The sequence below is a fragment of the Eptatretus burgeri genome, chromosome 11 (assembly GCF_056783735.1).
Source record: "Eptatretus burgeri isolate ZD-2024b chromosome 11, Ebu_testis_v1, whole genome shotgun sequence".
In the NCBI taxonomy this organism is placed as follows: Eukaryota; Metazoa; Chordata; class Myxini; order Myxiniformes; family Myxinidae; genus Eptatretus; species Eptatretus burgeri.
The window spans coordinates 53,936,330-53,958,766 of NC_140971.1; the positions used below are offsets into that span (position 1 = coordinate 53,936,330).

Below are 22,437 nucleotides of genomic sequence, written 5' to 3' on the forward strand. Positions count from 1 at the left end.
TATATATATATATATATATATATATATATATATATATATATATATATATATATATATATATATACATATACATATATATATATATATACATATATACATATACATATACATATATATATACATATATATATATATATATATATATATATATATATATATATATATATACATATATATATACATATACATATATATATATATATATATATATACATATACATATCAATATATATATATATATATATATATATATATATATATATATACATATACATATACATATATATATATATATATATATATATATATACATATACTTATACATATATATATATATATATATATATATATATATATATATATATATATATATATACATATACATATACATATACATATATATATATATATATATATATATATATATATATATATATACATATACATATATATATATATATATATAGACATATACATATATATACATATACATATACATATATATATATATATACATATACATATACATATATATACATATACATATACATATATACATACATATACATATACATATATATATATATATATATATATATATATATATATATATATATATATATATATATATATATATATATACATATCATGATACAGCATCTCAAAAGGCTGTGGACGAGTTATGGTAAAACTAGGTGGATGAGTTGGTTCAGTGACAAGAACAAGCCGATTTGATTTTGGTTCAGATCCAGCTGTCAGTGGGATAAAAAAGGTAAACTGTTCAGCTTGGCGGAGGTATGCGCTCTAGCGAGTGCTATTCTACTTTGTTCCGTTTTGCCAAGTGTTGCTCCATGAGTGATTTTTGGGTCACCGAAATAGGTGACCCTTATTGTCAGTAATTCTGTCTGTTTGTTTGGATGATTGTTTGGATATTTGTTGGGTAGTCGATCTCGTCGAAAAATTTTTTTTGAGATTTGTTCTACCCTTATTACCAGTATTTAAAATGGCGATTTCAGTTAATACAATGGGGATTTCGATGAAACTTGGTTGGTAGGTTCATACCTTGACCGAGTTGTGTGCAAATGAGAACCGTTGCTATGGACACCACCGTTGCCTATCAACGGGACTTTGAAATTTTAGAAAAATCATTAAAAAAATTATTTTTTCGAAAATCAAAAATCGGGCCACGAGTGACTGAGGAGTACATTCAGCCATATTGTCAAAAATTTCCAGCCGGATCCTATGAAAACTGTCGGAGAAGATAGACTTTGAATGAACCCTGTTCGAAAACAATAAAAAAACGAAGTTTGTTATATCTCAGAGACTGAGTCAGATATACATGAAACTGGTGTGGTAGGTTCATGGTATGTCCAAGTTATGTGTTAGAAAGAACCGTTGCTATGGACCCCTCCGTTGCCTAGCAACAGCCGAAACACCTCTAAATGTGGGGGTATTTTAACGAAAAAACAATCTGCACCATTAACCCTTGAAGCTAGAATCATGAATTTTCTTGTGCTTAATCCTCAGGTCATTCCCCATCGAACGGGCCCATCACGTCAGGTTCTATTGGGTAGTCGACTACCCATGTCCGCCTACGGGCTTGTCTGTCTGTCCCTCTGTTTGGTGCAGTGCTCCGTGAATACAATGGCGATTTCGATGAAACGTGGTTGGTAGGTTCATACCATGACCTAGTTGTGTGCAAATGAGAACCGTTGCTATGGACACTACAGTTGCCTAGCAACGGGACTTTGAATTTTTTTAAAAATCATAAAAAATTAATTTTTTCGAAAATCAAAAATCGGACCACGAGCGACTGTGGGCAGTATATTTAGCCATATTGTCAAAAATTTCCAGCCGGATCCTATGAAAACTGTCGGAGAAAATAGACTTTGAATGAACCCTGGTCGAAAACAATAAAAAACGAAGTTCGTTATATCTCAGAGACTATGAGTCAGACATACATGAAACTGGTATGGTAGGTTCATGGTATGTCCTAGTTATGTGTGAGAAAGAACCGTTGCTATGGACCCCTCCGTTGCCTAGCAACGGCCGAAAAACCTCTAAATGTGGGGGTATTTTAATGAAAAAACAATCTTCAGCATTAACCCTTGAAGCTCGAAGCATGAATTTTCTTGTGCTTAATCCTCAGGTCATTCCCCATCGAACGGGCCCATCGCTTCAGGTTCTATTGGGTAGTCGACTACCCATGTCTGTCTACCAGCTTGTTTGGATATTTGTTCTTTTGTTATCAGCATAATTGGTAGTAAACGTGGGCCGATTTTGACCAAACTCGGGTGGTAGGTACATCTTACGACCTAGTGCTTTGGAAATTGTGATGGTTGCTAGGGATGCTTTGGTTCCCTAGCAACAGCCGAAAAACCTTCAAAATCAGTACCGTTCACGCGAAATCAATTCCGAAAGCCATTATCCCACATCGGCTTTTGAAATTTGGCAGGCATCATCTACAGCGGAAGCTCTACCAAATATATTCCGTTTTTTGTGATATATGGAATAGTTTACCCGCAGTGCCCCCTACAAATGAGGTATGCCTGAAAATTGGCGAAAATTGAAGGTCCCCTAGCGACCAGATGAGTGCATCAATCTGAATGAAACTTTGCAGGTTCATAGCACGCAATGAGTGCTACAACTTTGCTTCAGGACATATTGACCGATATTGCTTAGGTAAGGGGTCAAAGGTCAATTAGTGCAAAAATCGATAATATGCGAGAGCTGGAGGTGCCTTAACGCCAAATGCTATTCTTTCTAGGGTTATAATCAGATGGTCATGAAAATTCACTCTCATCATCTGGAATGAATTGTGCACAAACGCTCAAGCCGGATTTTCGATTTATATCTTTGTTCACCCACAGCACCCCCTCGAACTTTGGGGATTTCCGATATCAAACCGCATTTTCGGTACATTCAAATTGATACCGAGCAGTTATCAGTAGATGGAACTCGATGAGATTTGCTATGCCTAATCTTAAGGTGATTCTCTATCCACTATTTGACATCCATTTTCTTCTATTTCTTATAGTTTCCAGATGCCAACCCTCTCAACTTGGGTGTCCGAGGGCCTTTGAGCATTCCCGCTGAAAATTCAAAGTACACTAGCTCCAAGACGGTTGAACCGAATCAAATGAATCTTTATACGCTTATAGACCGTAATGAGTACTACAACTTTGCTCATTTGCATAATGACCTATCTCGAGTAGGTCAGGGGTCAAAGGTCAATAAGTGCATTTTTCGGGTGAAATTACCATTCAAGGCACCCTTGCTCCGACACAGATTAACCTATACGAATGAAAGTTCATAGGTACATAGTACACAATGAGTGCTACAACTTTGCTTCAGAACATATTGATCTATCTCGGCTATGTCAGGGGTCAAAGGTCAATGAGTGCATTTTCGGTCAAAATGACCATTCAAAGCCCCCTTGCTCCTACACGGGTTAACCGATACGAATGAAAGTTCATAGGTACATAGTACACAATGAGTGCTACAACTTTGCTTCAGGACATATTGACCTATCTCGGCTAAGTCAGGGGTCAAAGGTCAATGAGTGCATTGTTCAGGCAAAATGACCATTCAAAGCCCCCTTGCTCATACACGGGTTAACCGATTCGATTGCAATTTCGTAAGTACTTCGTACTCGATTAACTCAGATCAAGGGTCATAGGTCATCGGATACTTGGTGACCCATGGCCACCTTCCGGCTTGTTTATTTGTTTGTTTGTCTGTGAGCAGGATATCTCAAAAGGTCTTGGATGGATGCAGACGAAATTTGATGGACAGGTTTGATGTGTGACAAGGACAAAATGATTAGATTTTGGTGAAGATCTGCATAAGGATCCAGATATGAGATTTTTTTATTTCCTTTTGTAACCCTCCACCCTTGAAGGATGGGGCCAAGAACGATATCTCGAACAATATTAGAAAAAGTTGTGGATGGATAATGACAAAACTTTGTGGATGAGTTGGTTCGATGACAAGAACAAGCCACGTAGATTTTGGTTCAGGTCTGCGTGCAGATCCATCCTCTCAGTGGGACACAAAACCTAAACACTTCAGCCTGGCCGAGAAATACGCTCCACCAAGTGCCATTCAAGCTGGTTCTCTTTTCATCCAAGTCGCAGTGTTCTACTGTACCTTGCAATGTATTGTCAAATTGATGTCCCTGTGTCTGGCCGACTATCCAAGGCCTCAGCTGCTGCTGAGGCCCGAGTGAGCAAGCCAATACTGTCTGCTGTGATGCTGTGCGCCTCGTTCTGCTTCTTTCTCCTAAGTACAACCAGTAACTCCCTTTCACATCCATGTCAAACCCATCCGTGTCAAACCCCGCCATGTCAGTACCCTCCTCCTACCCTCCTGTTAGTACCCTCCTTTCACATCCGTGTCAAACCCCGCCATATCAGTACCCTCCTCCTCATCATCTCCAACACGCCTGCGACCCCCCAACTGCACACCTTATTTGTTTCCCCCTCTTCAGTATCACTCCACCTTATGTCCCACCTTTCTGCTTCTCCTTACCTCACCCCCTCCAAACTTCCCCTCATCTCACCGCCTCTCATCTTCCTCCTCATTGCACCCCCTCCCATCTCCCCCTCACCCCTCTCACCTCTCCCATGATCCTTCCCCCTTTCATCTTACTGATCACCCCAAACCCTTCTATCTTCCCCCTCACTCCACCCCTGCCTTCTTCTTCCTCGCCCATCCTCTCCCATCTGCCTCCTCATTCCACCACCTCTCAGCTTCCCGCTTGCCCCCACCCCCGCTCCAAGTTCAGTCACCCCTTCCTCATGTTCCCTTAGGCCTAAGTCACATTTGCTCTATGGCGAGGATACGGCGGCCGTACGCCCTCTGAATTCACAGAAACGTGTGGCGGCCGCAGAGTTTCTGAGGTGGCCTCAGGGTGGCCCTACGCCGTATGGCTATATTTTACAGGCCGTAGGGTCGCCGTGGAATTATAGCGCGGAGTTATAACTTTTTTCATTTCTACGTTCGCCGTAGCAATTCGACAAGCCAAAATAAAAGAACTGGTAAAAAAAAAAAACCCACTCGTTACCATCCGTCTGGTCGCACGTTCACCTGAGGGCCCTCCTGTGGTCCCCCTGCAGTCGCCTTGCGGGCACCTTGTGTCTGCCTTGAAAATTCTATGGCCTCCGCAGGAACGCCCTAAGGTCACTGTGCGACATCACATCAAAGACCGTATGGCACCCCCACGTTTTCGGTCTCCACAATTTATAAATATGCCATGCGGCTCCCCGAAAAATAAAAACATATGTGACTGTTACATTGTGTGACCGTGGAAATACTGCGGCCGCCGTATAATTGTTAGTGGCCGTAGATTTTGGAGACCGCACGGCCGCCGTAGCAAATGTGACCTAGGCCTTACCACTTCTCCATATTCTTGCATCCTATCAACGATACCTCCTCCCATGTTCCGAATTGTGTTGACCTCAAACATCTGAGGCCACCACTCCACCCTGACAGATCTCTCAACCGAGGCTGCTGCCGATAAACTGGATATCTTGTGCTTAACAGAATCCTTCCTCTCTCAGGATGTCCCTGACTCTTTAGTATCTCTTTCTGGTAATGGTCTCCTCCCGTTCGACAGGCTAAAACCATACCAGTGGCGAAGTTGCAGTTTACATCAAGAACTCCATTCTCTCTGTCAGTGTACTGTGATTATACCTCCAAACCCCAAGAAGAAACTTTGGCTATGACTACCCCTCTACTTTGAACTCTTATTTATCTGTCTGTTGTGCCATCCTCCGAACAGTGACCACTCCGTTACCATCTCTCTCAGCTAACATTGACCAACTTTTAACCACCCATCCTAACTTTCTCTTCCTCATGTGGTGATTTCAACTGTCAACATGCTAATTAGCTGGGTGTTGGTACCTTTCCCACCTGCCATGGCACTGCAGCAAAGAACTTCTGTGAATCCATGTGCCTGAACCAATCTGTGAACTTTCCGACCAAAATTTCTTCCAATGGCAAATCCTCCCTTCTGGACTTGATGACCAAATTTCCTGCTAACATCTCCTGCTCATTCTCTGTGAGAGTCAACATCTCTCTGGCTATTCTTAGAGAACTGTCTCAGCACCGGCGAGTCTGGCAGTTCACTCAGGCTAATTGGAAGGGACTGAAAACAGCCATCTCACTTCCTCACTTCAGGACTGGTATCCTATATCTGTCGCTCCTGACATTAACTCAGCATGGGAGTTCTTCCACTTTTGCTCTTTCCGTGCTTTGTTCCGCTCCCCTCATCTCGCCCCCCCCCGGGTTTCTGCAGGGCGCAAACGGTCCACAGTCTACCTCCATCTAGTGTGACTACCTAATTCCAGCATCACTGCTGACCTCCTCTCATTCGTTCCTCTTTTTACCCCTACTAGTCCATTTGCCGTTATTATGTGTTCCATTGTCAACATTGTTGATGTGGAAAGTGTATGGTTTTATGATTGTTTTGGACTAACATGGGTCCATTAATAAAATTCAGCTTGGTTGCTGGGGTGGCTACCTTGGGGAACTCCTGTAATTTGCATAAATTCAAGATGGCCGCTACAGGTCAGACTGGGGCTAAGTTTTTAATCGGTCAACATATAATCCTGTGTAATACCTCTTTTCCATATGATTTTGACATGAGGAATTCAATTTTGGGGTTATTTTTTTACGTTCAGGAATAAATAGAGGTTCACATGAAATGTCCATGACTATTTTCTGCTGAAAATTATGCAACACCAATGCAAAAGTGAAGTCATGAATGGTTCACAACAGTTTGTTGATAATCAGAAAGCATACACATTGTCATGTCATCATATTTGACATCTTAGGAATAGAGGACATCGAGCCAAGTAGACAACTTACGTATTGTTCATTCCCATTCATTGTACTCGTCTCCTTCTGTATCGTCGTCTCTTTCCAGTTCTGCTTCGACACTCCCTTCTTCCACTTCACTTTCACTGTCCTCCACAGTCTTGTGTGGGTTGAAGCACTTGTCACTGCAACCACAAGTGCAGTATAGCATGCAGGAGATCTTTGCATGGTGAAACTGCAACATGCAGTACTGCAGGCCTTCTCCTCTGCTTTGCATTCACACCGCACAACATCCATGAGGTCCAAAGGGGCTGGTGGAGTAGCAGAAGTTCCTGGCACTGGGATTCCATCTCTGATGTCCCATCCATATTTTGTAATGTCATGTTCAGGTGGGGCCTGCTGATCAGCTGATTTTGCAAGTACTGTCTGGAGATGTGCACACAAAATATGTAGGAAGAGATTGATCTCAGTTGGAGGTCATGCCATGAGCTTAAGGGGCTTGCCAGACTTCCTTGTGTACATATAGTACCTCATCTCACTCATCGTGGTACCTTCTGGCTGACCATACAGGGCACAGAAGAATGTCTGCCCTGCTTCCATGAGCTGTTCATGCCTTGCGTTCAGCTCGCCAAGTGCGGAGTACAAACCAGGGAAGTTGCCAGCTCTGTGTCTTCAGGGCTAACACTTTGCCCTTGCCGTATGGGTATGACGTGGTATCTGAGCCAGTGATGTAGTGCATTCCCAAAAGCTGCAGACACTTGGGGCCAAGCTGGTCACAGGTGGTGTTGATATCCCCAATTGCTCCATCCCACCTTTCCATCTGCACTGTGGCCTGGATGTTGCGCAGCTAAACCCAGTAAACCATTAATACACAAACATCAGTGTCATCAGAGAGGATACGTATCACTCTTGCATTACATTCAGCAGCCATGAGCAGGTGTGAGATCATTGTCATGTCTGCTTCATCATGGTTGAACGCACCATGGCTACGGCTCTCCACAGTAACTCCTTCACCAAAGTTATAGGTCCTCAAAACCTTGGACAGCTGCAACTTGTTCTGCTTGTTTTTCAGGATGGCGTCTCGATTAGGCAGGGGTGTGTTTATTGTGAGGTCATAGTTGATGGAACCAATGCCAGCACGCCTCACTCGTTCATGGTCCTTTGCAGAAACATCATAATATTTGTCAAAGACCAAGATCTTCTGACCAGCAATGGTAGACAGCCTTGTCTTGATGGACTCAACTAAGACTGGCACAGTTCCCCTGAAAGGCCAGACAATATGATTGAGAAGTTGGCTCGCGTCAACAATGGTAACATCTGGTTGCAGAAGCTGTTGTGCCTGAAGACAGAGTTTGTGTGCCAGTGGTGCTTTGTTGCCTTTCCTTAAGCACCCATATTCATCAATCAGTGAGGGAGGTACTGCGCAGAGCTCAAACTGGAAGATAGGTCCTAGCTCCATTTGTCTTTGCTGTCCAATAGTCAGCAGCCTGAGGAAGATCGTCTTGTCCCCAATTTTCACTCCTTTCTGTAAGTGCTCCATTGTCTTGATGGGGCATGAGATGGTTGCATGGAATCCACCTGGAAGGGATGCATGGAACTCTGCAACCATTTTCTGACCTATAACCACGGAATCCTCAACATTCACTTCAGCTTCTCGGGGAGCAATTCGACCATTGGCAATGTTGTACAGATGTGGTGAGTGATTCTCAAGAGGATGAGACACATTCGACAATTCAAGTAAAATCCGGGACCTATCATCTGCATCAAGTTCTCTCCTCTTCTTCCCCTCCTCCTTGTGACGTGGTCCGATTCTTCTGTCCTTTTCTCTCACTTGGTCTTCATTGTCCTTGTTTGAGGAGTCAGGGTAGATGTGCTCCATTGTATCTGAGATGTAGGCAGTGACAGGAAAGGAATCGATCTACTCTGCTATCATCTCTGGAGAAAGAGTCATGCCCTTGAGGCCACCCTTGCCAATTCTAATAGCAGTTTGTTCACCGAACTGATCAGAGCTCACACCATTTCAAATGCCTTCCTGGTGACGACACACAAAAGCACCTGATATGAGCTCTGACTTGGCATCTGGTGGCAGCAGATAGCGCATCTCCAGAAGGTGATGGGTGATGTAACAGGAATAGTGATGATGACCAGCAACAAAGAAGTAGGGAAGCATGCGTTCAAGAGTTAGCTGTTGCAGCAGGAAGTCTGCCTCCCTCTCACTACGCAGAAGTTGATGAACAAGCAGAGTAGGCTTGATGAAGTTATCAACCCAGTGCTTCCAGTTGGGTGCTGTCTGCATGTCTCAAGGTAGCTGCACAACTCCTGGAATGTCTTGGGGCTGGTGGTGAGGAAGGAAATGAGAAGGGCAGTCGAAACCATCAGGAAGGATCTCATTGATCGAACCCAGGACTTGCCACTCATGATTCCTGCCAGGCCCCCGAATGCTGAACTGATGAGAGTCTCAACACCAGACCCACGCATGAGTTTGCCAATGCAACCACAGGAGGACTGCACAGTGTGCATTATCCCAGGCCTCAGAATCACATTTTTAAAGCGATCAACGTCATGCCACTTGATTTGGCAAGCCACCATGTAGAGCTGGAGATCCACAGAGATGTGGACATAAGTCATTCCCATATCAGTCAATGACTTCTGAAGATACTCCAGTGAAGTCACTACAGTGTCTGGATGAGAAGCTTTGGCATCAATAAGGGGTCCGAACATGTAGGTACTTGCTGGCTGTTTTTCTGCACGACTGGTGAATGCTTCTTGGTTGTTGAACCCACCCCATTCCATGGCGTTCACCTGTGTGCTGACTGTGTTTAGCCACTTCCTGTCCTTTTCCTGTGCAGCAGCTAAACTAGCTTGCCAGGCACACACTTCTTGGTAGGAGAATCCAGAGGTTGCATCCACAGCTGGGGGGTTCACTTTGGATGGCCCAGTGTAGTGCTGCAGAGGAAGGCTCCCTGATGAGCTGCTGCTTGTCCTAGACTAGGCAGCTTTCTTAGACAGTCGTGGCATAATAAGGTCGTTCTTCCCTGGGTGAGCATGCCCATACTCAAGAATGCCTGCACGATGGGGTTGCTGAAATTCATGTGAGAGGACATGAGTAGTGCACCGACCATTAGGCGTGAACACTTGCAGATCAAGATTATCAAACCAGGCAAAAATCACGCCAACAGTTCTACTCAAACCCATGAATTGGTGGAGAAGCTGAGCATTGTCACTGACAAAATGAGCAGTGGATTTCCTGAATCTCAGGACCTCATCATATGACGTTGTGAACCCATGTTCATGAAGGAGCTTTAGAAGATCAGAACTGCCATGGCGGTGCAGTAGTTTGACAGCCAGTCCTAATGTTGTCTGATTTCTGGTACCTGTAACATGACTTTGAATTGACTGGCTCAGGCTTAGAGATTTCTTGGTCATTTCACCACCAGACACTAAGTCTGAAATCACCCTCAGTAAAGTTGGGCTTGTTGCCTTGATTGTGTTGGCTTGTGTAAATTCTGAAAGGTCATAATTGGCGCTGTTGTACTTGACTGAGCGTGCCTCCTTCTTGATCTGCCTTACCACAGAATTAATACTCCTCTCATCTGCATCATCCACTTTAACCATTTTCAGATGGTTAGCAATGGACTCACAGAAACCAACAATGGTAGCACATCCATCTACCCGAACTAACATAACGTCCTTACTCATGCAGTCTGTTAGTTTGCTAAACATATCACGTCGAGCGAGTTTGCCACCAAGGTCACAGTACAGGGAATGCAGTTCAACGCTATTCCACATCTTTGACCTGTCACAATTCATGCGCTCTATGACGTTCTTTAGGGCATTTTCTTCTGCAACACCAGTTGGCAAATCAGCATATTTAGGGACTGTCATGAAACCGTTATAACAGCGTACATGGTATTTGCACTCAGCCGCAGGGAGATCAACCAAATGTCCAATATGTAACTTGACCGTTCTGGCTACTTCATCATTACGTTGCTCAGCAGCATTAATGATGGCATCTTTCATAGTTGGGATGGGATTACCTTCCTTGTCAAAACGTTCTTTAGTCATGCACTGACGAACACGATCCCATCTTTCTGGATGTTTGTCATCAACAGGTAAACATTCTTTGCCACAAAAAAATGCAGTCACATTTGTAAACAAACACACCACTGCCTGTTGCCTGTGTAGTGTGCGAGATCTTGTCACTGTAACACAATCATCTTCAGCTTTTCTTTTCTGTGATTTACGAAGTCTCTCAATTTTTTGTTTTGATGTGCAAGTACAGTAGCATCCTTTGTGACATTCTATGCGAACAGCGTCACCACCACCATCAACAATGTCCTGTAGTTTTTCACGTAGCTCTTCATCTCCACGGACCTTGGCACAGGAGATCAATGTCTTGATCCCTTGATCAGTGAATTTCTTCAATTCCCCTCCACCATGACACACGGGAAGAATGCACCTTGAATCAGCCATATCTGTAAAAACAAAACAATGAATTAGTAACTCGCATTAATGTCGTATGTGAGCGTCCAGTTGTCAGAATGGTGACCTTGTCATTCAAAATGTATCTCACGCGGCAAACAATTGCCAGGAACTCGAACATTGACCTCAAATTTACCTCTAATCACAAAAATAAGGTTAAATATCGATTCCTCGTGCCAAAATTATATGGAAAAGATATCTCATGTGTAATTTTAAGTTCATTACCTAAAAAGTTATATTTTCAGCCCGGTCGATGACGGCCATCTTGTATTTGCGCAAAAATAACAGATTTCCCCATGGTTGCCATCCGGGCAAACAAGCTTAATTTTGTCTATGCATGCCTGTGAACAAGAAACCACCATAAAACCATGCACTTTTGAGGACAACAAGGTCACTTCTCTGGAAAATGGACTATATACCTGTGGAACCAACTTCCACATTCTCTTCAATCTTATATTTCCAGGTCTTCCAGGTCTTCAAGACAGCTGTTCACCACCATCACAGGTTGTCCCCCATCCACAACCACAATATTTTCTCCCATTATTAACCCTCCCCAAGCCCACTTCTTTCGAGATTTCCAGTTGTTCCTTCCTCTTGTTGTATCATACTTCTTATACATCTTTATGTCATTCTTAGGTAACAGGCTTGGGCCTGTCAGAAATTTCGAGAATATTCCAGAGGGTTCTCATTTCTGTTTCGATTTATGTTTTGGTGAACACACAGTTGTTCTCCTGTTGCAATGCCAATGGCATACATTGATTCACAACAAGACCAAACAAAATAAGTACCTTATCAATCTCATCATATGTTAAACATTGAAAACATGTCACAAGCATGTGTCAGAGCAAAAGTTAATGTGGGTTGGGTAATTGAATGAATATAATATTCAAAATGCACATTGCCTGGTACATAATTATACTTTAAAGCTGGAAGATGGAAGCCGATCGTTCATGGTGGGGCAAATACATTTTGTGCCGTGGCTAATAATCCTCCCCTGTCTGAGGCAGGGCTCAGTAAACTGCTTGCACTGTGGCACATGTACAGGCAAAAAAAGTCTCACGTCATCTCCACAACCCCCCCCCCCCCTATAGTCGGAGGGGTGGTTGTGGTTGTGCCCATGACCTGTCACTGGGTACAACCAACAGGTATGTAAAATTTGGCAGAGATCGGCCCAGCCTTGTTGTTTTCTCTGATTGTCTAACTTATTCATCTCCAATCAGTTTCAATGGAGGGGACTATAGAATTGCTCTCTGTCTGTCAGTACATCTGTCCGTCCATCCCACCTGTGGTTTTTCTGATTTTTTCCAATGCCCTTTAACATATTCAACTGAAACTTGGTACATGGCTTTAGTATGACAAGTTACAAAGCTTTCGAGTTTCAGGGCATTTCGTACCCATTGGCCTACACCCATTTTCATACCTACACCCATTGGCTGGACAGCTGGCCTGGCTCCACACCAATAAAATCGTGTGCCACCATTGTATGAAGCTACACAGATCGGCATGTCTCAGGCCTTAGGCTTGGGTGTTAGTATAGCAGGATGCCCTCCTCCTGCCTGTGAATTTATACACCAACCTAACCATAAGTCTTTGCCACGATAAAAAAAAAAAAATTAAAAATAAACACATCATCGACATCCCATTTTCATTCCAGTATTCTTAAAGCAAAAGACACTCAGCTCATGTAGTAGAGAGCACTAATGCTACTTACCAGGTTACACTGCCTTTTTGTTTAAACTAAGTAATTGTCATTCTTTCCTTTACATATTTGTTTCATTTATCAGGTGGAAGTTGTTTCCTGTACTTACAGGTCAGGTATGGGAGCATGTGCCAGAACAGCGCGTCGCTGCGTCCACTTTCCGCCGGTACTCCAGGGGCCTCCGTCTGGCCATCCCCCAGGCAGATGCCAGGCCCATCCCCATCTCCTTGAGATGATGGTCAACCTGCTGCAACCATGAGGCACGTGGTCGGCCCACTGGCCTCCTCCACTCATGAGACTCCCTCGCTGAGAGAATCTGGTGAGCAGGATCAGCGTCAGGAAAACGAGCCACATGTCCATACAGCCGCAGCTGACGCTCACGGACTATGCAGGTAACAAATCTCATCCGAGTCTCTCTCAGCAACCGCTCGTTGGACACAAAATCCGACCAGCGATAGCCAAGGATTCTCCGAAGAGACCTGGTACCAAAGGAATTAAGTCTCCGTCTCAGATCCTTGGTCAAAGTCCAAGTCTCGCACCCATAGAGCAAGACTGGAAGTACCAAGGACCTGAAGACTCGGACTTTCGTCCTCCCGCACAGGTACCGGCAGCGCCACACCCCCATGATCCAGTGAATCCATGACTACCCAGGCCCGACCCAGACGCCTATTGACCTCCGGCTCACAACCTGCGGAGACATGAATATCACTGCCAAGGTAAGTGAATCTATCCACGACCTCAACATCCTCACCACAAACAGACACAGACAGGACAGCAGCATCCAAGATGTCACCGAAAGCCTGGATCTTTGTTTTGACCCAAGAAATCCGTAATCCCAACGGCTCCGACTCCTCGTTCAGCACCTCGAGGGCCCCCAAGAGGATGTCTAAAGTCCCCGCAAAGATGACTGCATCATCTGCAAAATCAAGGTCCGAGATCTTGACATTGCCAAACGATGCACCGCAACTTGATCTCTCCGACATCCTCCCAAAAATCCAGTCCATACAAGTGCTGAAAAGTGTGGGGGCAAGTACACATCCCTGACGAACTCCAGTAACAACTGGAAATAAGTCAGAGGCGGTACCACCACACTTCACAGCACTCTCAGTACCAGAGTAGAGTTCAGACATCAGATCGATCAGTTTCGGTGGCACCCCACGAAGACCAAGAATCCTCCAGAGGACATCCCGATTCACTGAATCGAACGCTTTACAGAGATCAACATAGGCTGCAAGCAGCCCCTGCCGAAACTCTCGTCTGCGTTCAGTGAGGACACGAAGAGCAAGGATACGGTCAATCGTTGACCTCTTTGGTGTAAAGCCTGACTGCTCTGGATGCTGGTGCTCAAGCAGATGGTGGCGAACCCTATCGAGAATTATCCGAGCAAAGACCTTGCCCGGCACTGAGAGCAGCGTCACCCCTCGGTAGTTGTTGCAGTCTTGGCGATCACCCTTCCCTTTCCAGAGAGGGACAACAAGGCCCCTCTTCCAGTCAGTTGGGATGATGCCTGTGTTCCAGGCAGAGCACAAAACTGCATGCAACGACACGAGTGCAGCATTTCCACCAGCCTTGAGAAGTTCAGCATGGATGCCACAGATCCCTGGAGCTTTGCCCCGTTTCAACTGGTTCACCGCAGCCCGTGTTTCCACAAGCGATGGTGGACCACAGTTGATTCGAGGGTCAGCAACAGGGATTGTAACACCCTTGACGTCCAACTCGACAGCTGGGGGATCAGCCTGGTACAACCGCTCAAAGTAACCGGCCCAGCGGGCCTTCACTTCAGACTCCTCTGTCAAGAGCCTACCACTCTGCTCGAACTGCAGTGCTCCGAGGGATGGGCTTGATGAACGTAATGCGCGAATTCCTCTGTAAGCGGGACGAGAATCACCTGTCCACATGTGATGCTCTACCCCTCACAGATTCCTCGCACATAGGCCTCCTTGTCCACCCTCAGTGCACGTACAGTTTTACGCCTCAGCTCCCTGAACAGCTCAGCTCTGCCATTCAGCCTGGCCCTGCGACTCTGGTCAATGGTATCCAGTGTCCCTTGAGAGACAAAATTCTTCTTTGCCCTGCGGTGAACTCCAAGGCATCCACCGGCAACATCAAGGACGGTGGTCTTGAAGGTGCTCCACAACTCTTCAGGACCCCCTAAAGCACCCAGACCCCCCAAGTGTCCACTCAGCCTGTTCGCAAACTCCTCAGCTACTCTCTCATCCCTGAGCCTGGCAACATCCAGCCTAGGCTGGGATGGTACCATTCTCCAGGATTTAAGGTGCAGCTTTAGAGTTGCTACAACAAGCCTGTGGTCAGTATTGAGGAACTGAGCACTCCGGTAGACCCTGCAGTTCTGGATCATCCTCCAACGACCGTCAATGAGGACATGGTCAATCTCCTTTGCCACACCGCCAGCGTTGGAATACCAAGTCCAGCGATGAGCTTGCGGGCGCTGGAAAACCATGAACCAGCCACCCTAAGTCCATGACTTCTTGCAAAGTCAAGGAACTTAGTGCTATTCTGGTTCATAGTTCCTGACCCATGGGGACCAACACACACCTCATAACCATCCCTATCAGTTCCAGTCGATGCATTGAAATCCCCCAAGACTAGAAGTGTATCTCGTCTGGGGCACTGATCAACCACAGACTCGAGTGTGGCGTAGAATGCATCCTTCACGGTAAGATCACTCGCCTCAGTCGGAGCATAAATAGAGACCAGGGAAATGACACCTAAGGAGTGACGAATCCTTAATCTCATAATACGCTCGTTGACCGGTGTTACCTCAATTATCATTGGGGTCAGCTTATTGGCCACAGCTACAGCAACTCCTTGGGTATGGTAACCATCAGAGCGACCAGACCAATAGTAGGTGTAACCACCCACCATTATCTCGCCGCAATCCGGTCTCCGAACCTCAGAGAGAGCTGCAATCCCGATGTCCAAACGCTTGAGCTCAGATGATAACAGAGACAGGTGATCATCCTCTCTTAGGGGATAGGACATTCCAGGCACCCACCCGAAGGGACCGCCTCAGGTTAACCCAAAGGAGACCGCCGTCTGGTGGACGACACCTCAGCACCACTCCGACACACTCTCCCGCAATCTGACCCAGGGATGTTACCCCGTGGTTTCCCTCCTCTATCAAAGATTGGGGGTCCCGAAGGCTTTGCCCCAATCCCATCATCCGGTGTGCTGCCCTGCGAAGGGAAGCTGCACAGGAGGTACTCCCACGGAGTGGGTTTTCAGATTTTTTTGCGTTTTTGCGTTTTGCGGAATGAAGCGTTTTACGGTGGCTGGAGTGCAAATCCTGCCACCAACCTCCTAATAAGAAGTAACCCAACTGCAGGAGGACGTCCGCAGACACAGTTGGGCACTAGATATGGATGGCCGTTGGCTCACAAGGAGCTCCTCCGCCCTTTGACAGGTTTTGTTTTTAATCCTGCTGGGTGTCCATATCCAAACACCCTCCTCACCAGAAAACCTGGTGGGGGAGACGGTTTAGTCGCCGACAACCCGACCATGGAACAGGTTAGTACAGGTTTACATGGTACCTGTAGCAGGTCACAGATCGAACCTGACCTGACATGGACTTACAAAGAAGTTGAAAAGTTTGTTTAATTTCTTCCTTCCAGAAGTAATCGAACATGCATGGCAGATGATATGACTCCCATTTTGCTTGCAATACTGACAATATGAAACTGCTTTTGTATTTCATTCTCAACATACTACCCAAGCTACTTGCTTCGAAAACGTGATTGGATTCAATTATGCATGTGGTTGTGTTCTCCAGTACTCATAAAGTTTGAGGTTCAAATCCATGCGGGTTTCCATCTGCCTCATTGTATGCCTGCTGCCACACATGTGGAAACCACAATCCCAAAAGTGCCATTTTACTTTGCAGAACTTTAACTGGATACACAGCAGCATCTGATTTGAGTTTGTATGGACATCAGCATATGCTTCCGTAATTGCTTCACATAAATCAGAACGAAGCCGGCACTGCCGAGATGTCCACGTATTGTAGAAAAGCTTGTAAGACTGAATGACAGATTTATGTGTTTGAATCCAAGTCATGTCTACAGCAGATGCACATCTGACAGTTTGGAGAATAGGGACTTCAGCTGCCAATATTGTGTGTGCAGCAGCTTATGCAGAGACAGAAGCAATAATGTGTTAGTAATTTCATTGCTGAATTGATGTCTTCATAAGATTTTGCAAAATATTTTGTGAGCTTGTGCACAATATGTCATGAAACTGACATCGAGTTATCAAAAAAACAGAAAATATTACGATTCGAGCCTGGACTTGTGCTGATGTGTTTATACCACGACATGAGTTTTGAGAGGAAATATGGTACAAATATCATGCATTTCAATGGGCAGGATGGCAAGGTGCACGAAGAATCGGCAAATGCTGTGTAATGCTTTAAATACGAGTGACCTTTTCTCTTGGTTTGTGTCTAATGAGATTTGTCGTAAATCCCTAGCTAATGCCTCAATACAGAGTACCATCAACCAAAATTAGTATTTGACAGCAGCATGAAGTATCATCATAATTGCAGAGACAATGCACAAACTTGTCATTAGTACATATTCCCACAATGTTTTCGAACTAAATTGGTGTGCTAAACTGAAAATATCCTGGCTGTATTGATGCCAGACAAACATGTCACGATCTCTTGACAAAGCTGTACTGTACCATGAAAAAGGGCTTATTAGTCGATTGCACTGCACAGGTTGACCAGAATGAATGAGAATCCTGTGCATTTACATCCAATAAGAAACCAAATGAGATATCTGTGATTACAAAGCGATTGCAAAGGTTGAGCCTCCCCTGGTGCCGGCGATCCAATGATGGCCGTATTATTTTCGGACCACCATATGACCTTGACGTTCAACATTTATGGAGAGAGTGCAAATTAAGAAAATATTTCCACATCTACAATCTATCCATAAAACTCAACATCATGAAAATCGGTGGGAAAATTATTCATGATATGATTGTTGTTAATTAGGTCACAATCCGAAAAAGTAGGTCAAGGACAAAAAATAAATATCACGTGCACAACTTTAGTACAGGTAGACTATGATGCAAGAACATCCTGGGAGGCCAAGTGGTCTTGGAAATTCTGCATTGGCAAAATTCAGTGATGACAAAAAAAATGTTTTTCTTTTTTTCAGACCACCATTTGACCTTGACCTTTAATCAGGAGGGGTGAGATGCAAATTAAGTATACATGCGCCACTACACTATCCAAAGAGGGAAATTTCCTTCTGATCAGACAAGCCTAAGTCAAGGTATGGTGAAATGTTGAACTGTTTATAATTAGGTCATGACCTGAAAAAGTTAAGTCAAGGTCAAAAAATTGCATCCCCTCTGCATACTTTTTATTCCCATTATTGATGCAATCTTAAATTGCAAAAGTCGTAGCCGGCTCCAAGATGCAGCTCAGACATTGGCAGAAAAAAAAACAAGGAAAAAAAAAAAAGACATAAGATGTCAAAGCCCCCATTTTTAAGTAATTTTGCTGCACAGAGTTAAAAGGTAAGCGCAAGCTCATATTTATCTACAACGAAAATGACCAGCAGTCTACCAGTCGGCTATCTTTGATCAGATCACAAAATAAAGCTAGGTGCAAGTATATGCCATCGTGTACTGTGCTTGTGCCATGTTTGAACAAAATTGGACCACACGTTTCTGAGAAATGGTTGGGGACACGAGAAAATAACAAAATGGCCGCCAGTCGGTCATCTTGGACCTGATCTCGAAAACAAAATGACGGGCATAGGTAAGCCATCACTGCTTATATGTTTGCCAAGTTTGAACAAGGTCGCAAATGCATGCCCGAAAAATGGTTGAGGACATCTTCGATACCGTTTTGTTTTTTTACAACTAAAATGGCTGCCAATCTACCAGTCAGCCATCTTTAATCAGATTGCAAAATTAAGCAAACTGCATGTGTATGCCATCATGTACTGTGCTTGGGCCAAGTTTGAACAAATCTGGACCACGCATGTCTGAGAAATGGTTGGGGACACATTTAAGTAACAAGTAATAGTCGAGCATGTTGGATCTGATCTTGAAAGAAAATTATGTGCTTATGTAAGCCATCATTTCTTATCTGTGAGCCAAGTTTAAACAACATTGGTAAATCACTGTCAAATAAATGGTTGAGGATGTGTGCAACATCATGTTTTTTCCAACTAAAATGTCCACCGGTCGGCCATCTTGGATCTGATCTCAAAAGAAAATGAAGTGCATGTGTAAGCTGTCATTCGTTATCTGTCTGCCAAGTTTGAACAACATCGGTAAATGCATGTCCAAGAAATGGTTGAGGACATGTGCAACATTGGGTTTCTTTCCAACTCAAATGGGTGCCAGTCAGCCATCTTGTCGCTGATCTCGAAAAAAAAAATGACACTTATGGTGTCCAACAGTTTTTATCTGTTTGCTAAGTTTGAACAAGATCAGTGAATACATTTCTGAGAAATGGTTGAGGACGTGTTTGATCCTGTTTTTTTTTTAACTAAAATGGCTGCCAGCTGACCATCTTTGATCACATCGCGAAACAAAATTATGAGTATATATATATATATATATATATATATATATATATATATATATATATATATATATATATATATATATATATATATATATATATATATACCTTCATGTGTTATCTTTGTGCCAAGTACGAATAAAATTGGTCCATACATGTCAGAGATATAGTTGTGGACACACACACGCACACAAAAATTGAGACCAAATCCATAAGCCTGTTTTGGACTAAATCCAATGGGGGCTAAAAAAAAAAGGGGAAAAACCTAAATGGTAGTTGAGTACTCCTAGTGGTCGAAAGAACCCCTGAGGTACCATTACAATTGGAGGAACTAATTGTAGAAACAAACCTTACAACAGGTATAAGCCTCCCCCTATCCAATAAGGGGAGGCTTAGCAAGCCAGAGTAGTGCTGCGATCCTGATTCCTAAAATCAGCGTGAGCTGCATGGACAAGGGTTTGTTATTGTTGGTAACTTAAGCAGTGAAACCCTAAAATAAAATAAAACCACGTCTGTGAGAATGGCTTTTAATAACTAAAACCGAGTAAATAAAGTCTTTACGAATGAGTAATATTGGCATTGTTATTGCAAATAGCAATGCAACTATTGCAAAATGACAACTTCCCACCATAAAGAATAATTCCGCAGGTATCGCAAACTTTTAAACAACCCTTAAAACTATAAGTGCACGATAATGATATGCAATGAAATTTCAAGGTGAAAGCAAAAACTATAAAATAAAATTTTGGTGGAACAGGGGACATTTTGGAAGAGGTTCCATCTTGAGTCACACTATCTTTACAAGTTCGAATGATTCTATCCTGTACCGGGAATAAATTACGAATTCAACTTGCTGGTAGCATCATCAATGAGGCATCCACACAGTCGGCATGTAGCTCTCCACAGAATCTTCTACCAATCGAGGCAGGAGTGCTCCAAGACAGAATTTTGGATGCAGTCTGGTTCCTCATATAAAGTACATAAATGATACATCAATACCTTAAATATAAATATACCATCAGAGATGGAGAATCCCCCACCATTGAATGAAAAAGGTCATACATATTCCAGACAATGAGGGAGGTGAATTGGAAACAAGACACCATTTGGTCATCATCTCGAAAAAGTTCCCCAGGGTGAGGAATGAAGTAACCAAAAATAATTGAAATCAGATAAGCGGTTTTCCATTTATTACAAAAAACATTTTTTTCAAGATGGCCGCCCCAGTCGGCCATCTTGGATCCGGCCACGCCCAAAATCAATAGGGTTCTTCCTTTTCAGGTGGAACATGTGTGACCCAAATTTCAAATCGATATGGCGAATAGTTTATGAGTTATCGCACTCACAGCTATAAATGTTGACGCCCGGACGGACGAACAGCCGGACGACCTGGGTGACAACAATATCCCCCTTCCGCCACGCGGCGGGGGATAAAAACTTGAAAAATCGAGACTCACTGCATCTAAAATATAGTCCAAGATGGAGCCCACAGTGTTTGGGAATGGATCCTAGAAGCAGCAATACATTGCTTGTGAAACCCTCCAACTCCAGGCTCAATGCTCATCTCCAATCCTTTTCTGTCAGATAAGTGTGCAGAAGTATTTTTCAGCAGAATGAACACTGACGGGAAAAGTGGGCCCAGTTGAGAGTAAAGAAGTGAAAAGTTATGATGGTGGTAATGCAGAGGTGTTTCACTCAGAAAGTGGTGAATGTATGGAATGATCTCTCTACAGTCGTAGTGACAGTACAGTCATGGTGAACAGTTTTGAAATGGAGTTTGATAGGTATCTGGAAGTAGTGATGATGGGGGGAGTATGAAGATGTTGGTCTGATTGTGCAGGCTTGATGGGCCTAATGACCTCCTCCTGTGTTGAAGTCCCTTGTATTTTATTTCTTCACGGCTGAAACTTGTGTTCAAAATACCAACCATCTTCAGGTTCACGAAACAATTTTTTGGTGTCCCTTCAGGCAATTTGTGAGCCCGTTAAGATCATCATTATTCAAGGCACGGAGAAGGAAAGTCCTCACTGGACAGGGATGTCAGCAATACCACCATGATGGATCAAATCGTTCACGACGGTGGATTACAGGTTCGTAGCACCGCCGGCCATGTATTTGTCTTCCAAGAGACAGAAGCAAAACGATTCACTTTACACTTTTCTGCTGAAATTATTGATAAATGTGAAGGGACAGGTCCAGGCAGTGGCGAATAAGCATATGTCTTGTCGGTAAAGGAGAAGAAAAAAAAATTGCATTTCACAACAGAAATTGTGATAAAATTGAGAGACATGTATATCAGGCCTTCCAAGTATTACATACCACAAAATGCAGAGATTTTACAACACCCCATCCATGCTCCATTTATTCCCTTTCCTTCTCTCATCTCTTACTCATCCTTGCATTTTCTCCTCTTTTTCTCTTTTGTTATCCCTATATCATTCCGTTCAAAAAATGTCTTCCATTTCTGCTGTTAATACCCTCAATGTTACCCCAAAAATGGTACATTTACATCCGAGGTGGAACCCATGAATGGACTGAGAAGCGATATTGAACAAACTGAAATGTAAATGTGTCGAGTTGGCTTTAGTTTGGCACCAAGGTGGGATGAAATCTCCGCTTATCATAAAAAAAAAATAGTGAAAAGGAGGTTAATCTGATAAATGGTTGTCTGTGTTATGGTGTGCAGAGATAGGAGCAGCTAGCCTAAAACATCAATCACAGAGCCGATTGAATATCTCAATTGCGTCAAATAAAATGGATCGGTAAAAATATATGAACATCTCAATTCGTCAATTTTACTTATATACATCACATCACCTGGTTTCAAAACGATACATCTTTATTATAATTATTAAATCCCAGATTAAAAAAAAAA

At 43.6% G+C, this 22,437-nt stretch overlaps 2 protein-coding genes across 2 annotated transcripts in view; both read right to left on the reverse strand.

Annotated features, from left to right (window-relative positions):
* The window catches only part of LOC147017092 (uncharacterized), a 48,929-nt gene extending 41,633 nt beyond the window's left edge, over positions 1-7,296 (reverse strand). Inside the window, exon 1 of the mRNA XM_085846464.1 lies at positions 6,871-7,296. Coding sequence (XP_085702590.1) covers positions 6,871-7,116 — 246 coding nt within the window. The 5' untranslated portion in view covers positions 7,117-7,296. The remainder of the gene's footprint in view (positions 1-6,870) is intronic.
* Positions 7,296-22,437, reverse strand: part of SLC31A2 (solute carrier family 31 member 2) — a 196,703-nt gene continuing 181,561 nt past the window's right edge. Inside the window, exon 3 of the mRNA XM_085846460.1 lies at positions 7,296-11,294. Within this exon, the coding sequence (XP_085702586.1) occupies positions 9,808-11,294 (1,487 nt within the window). The 3' untranslated portion in view covers positions 7,296-9,807. The remainder of the gene's footprint in view (positions 11,295-22,437) is intronic.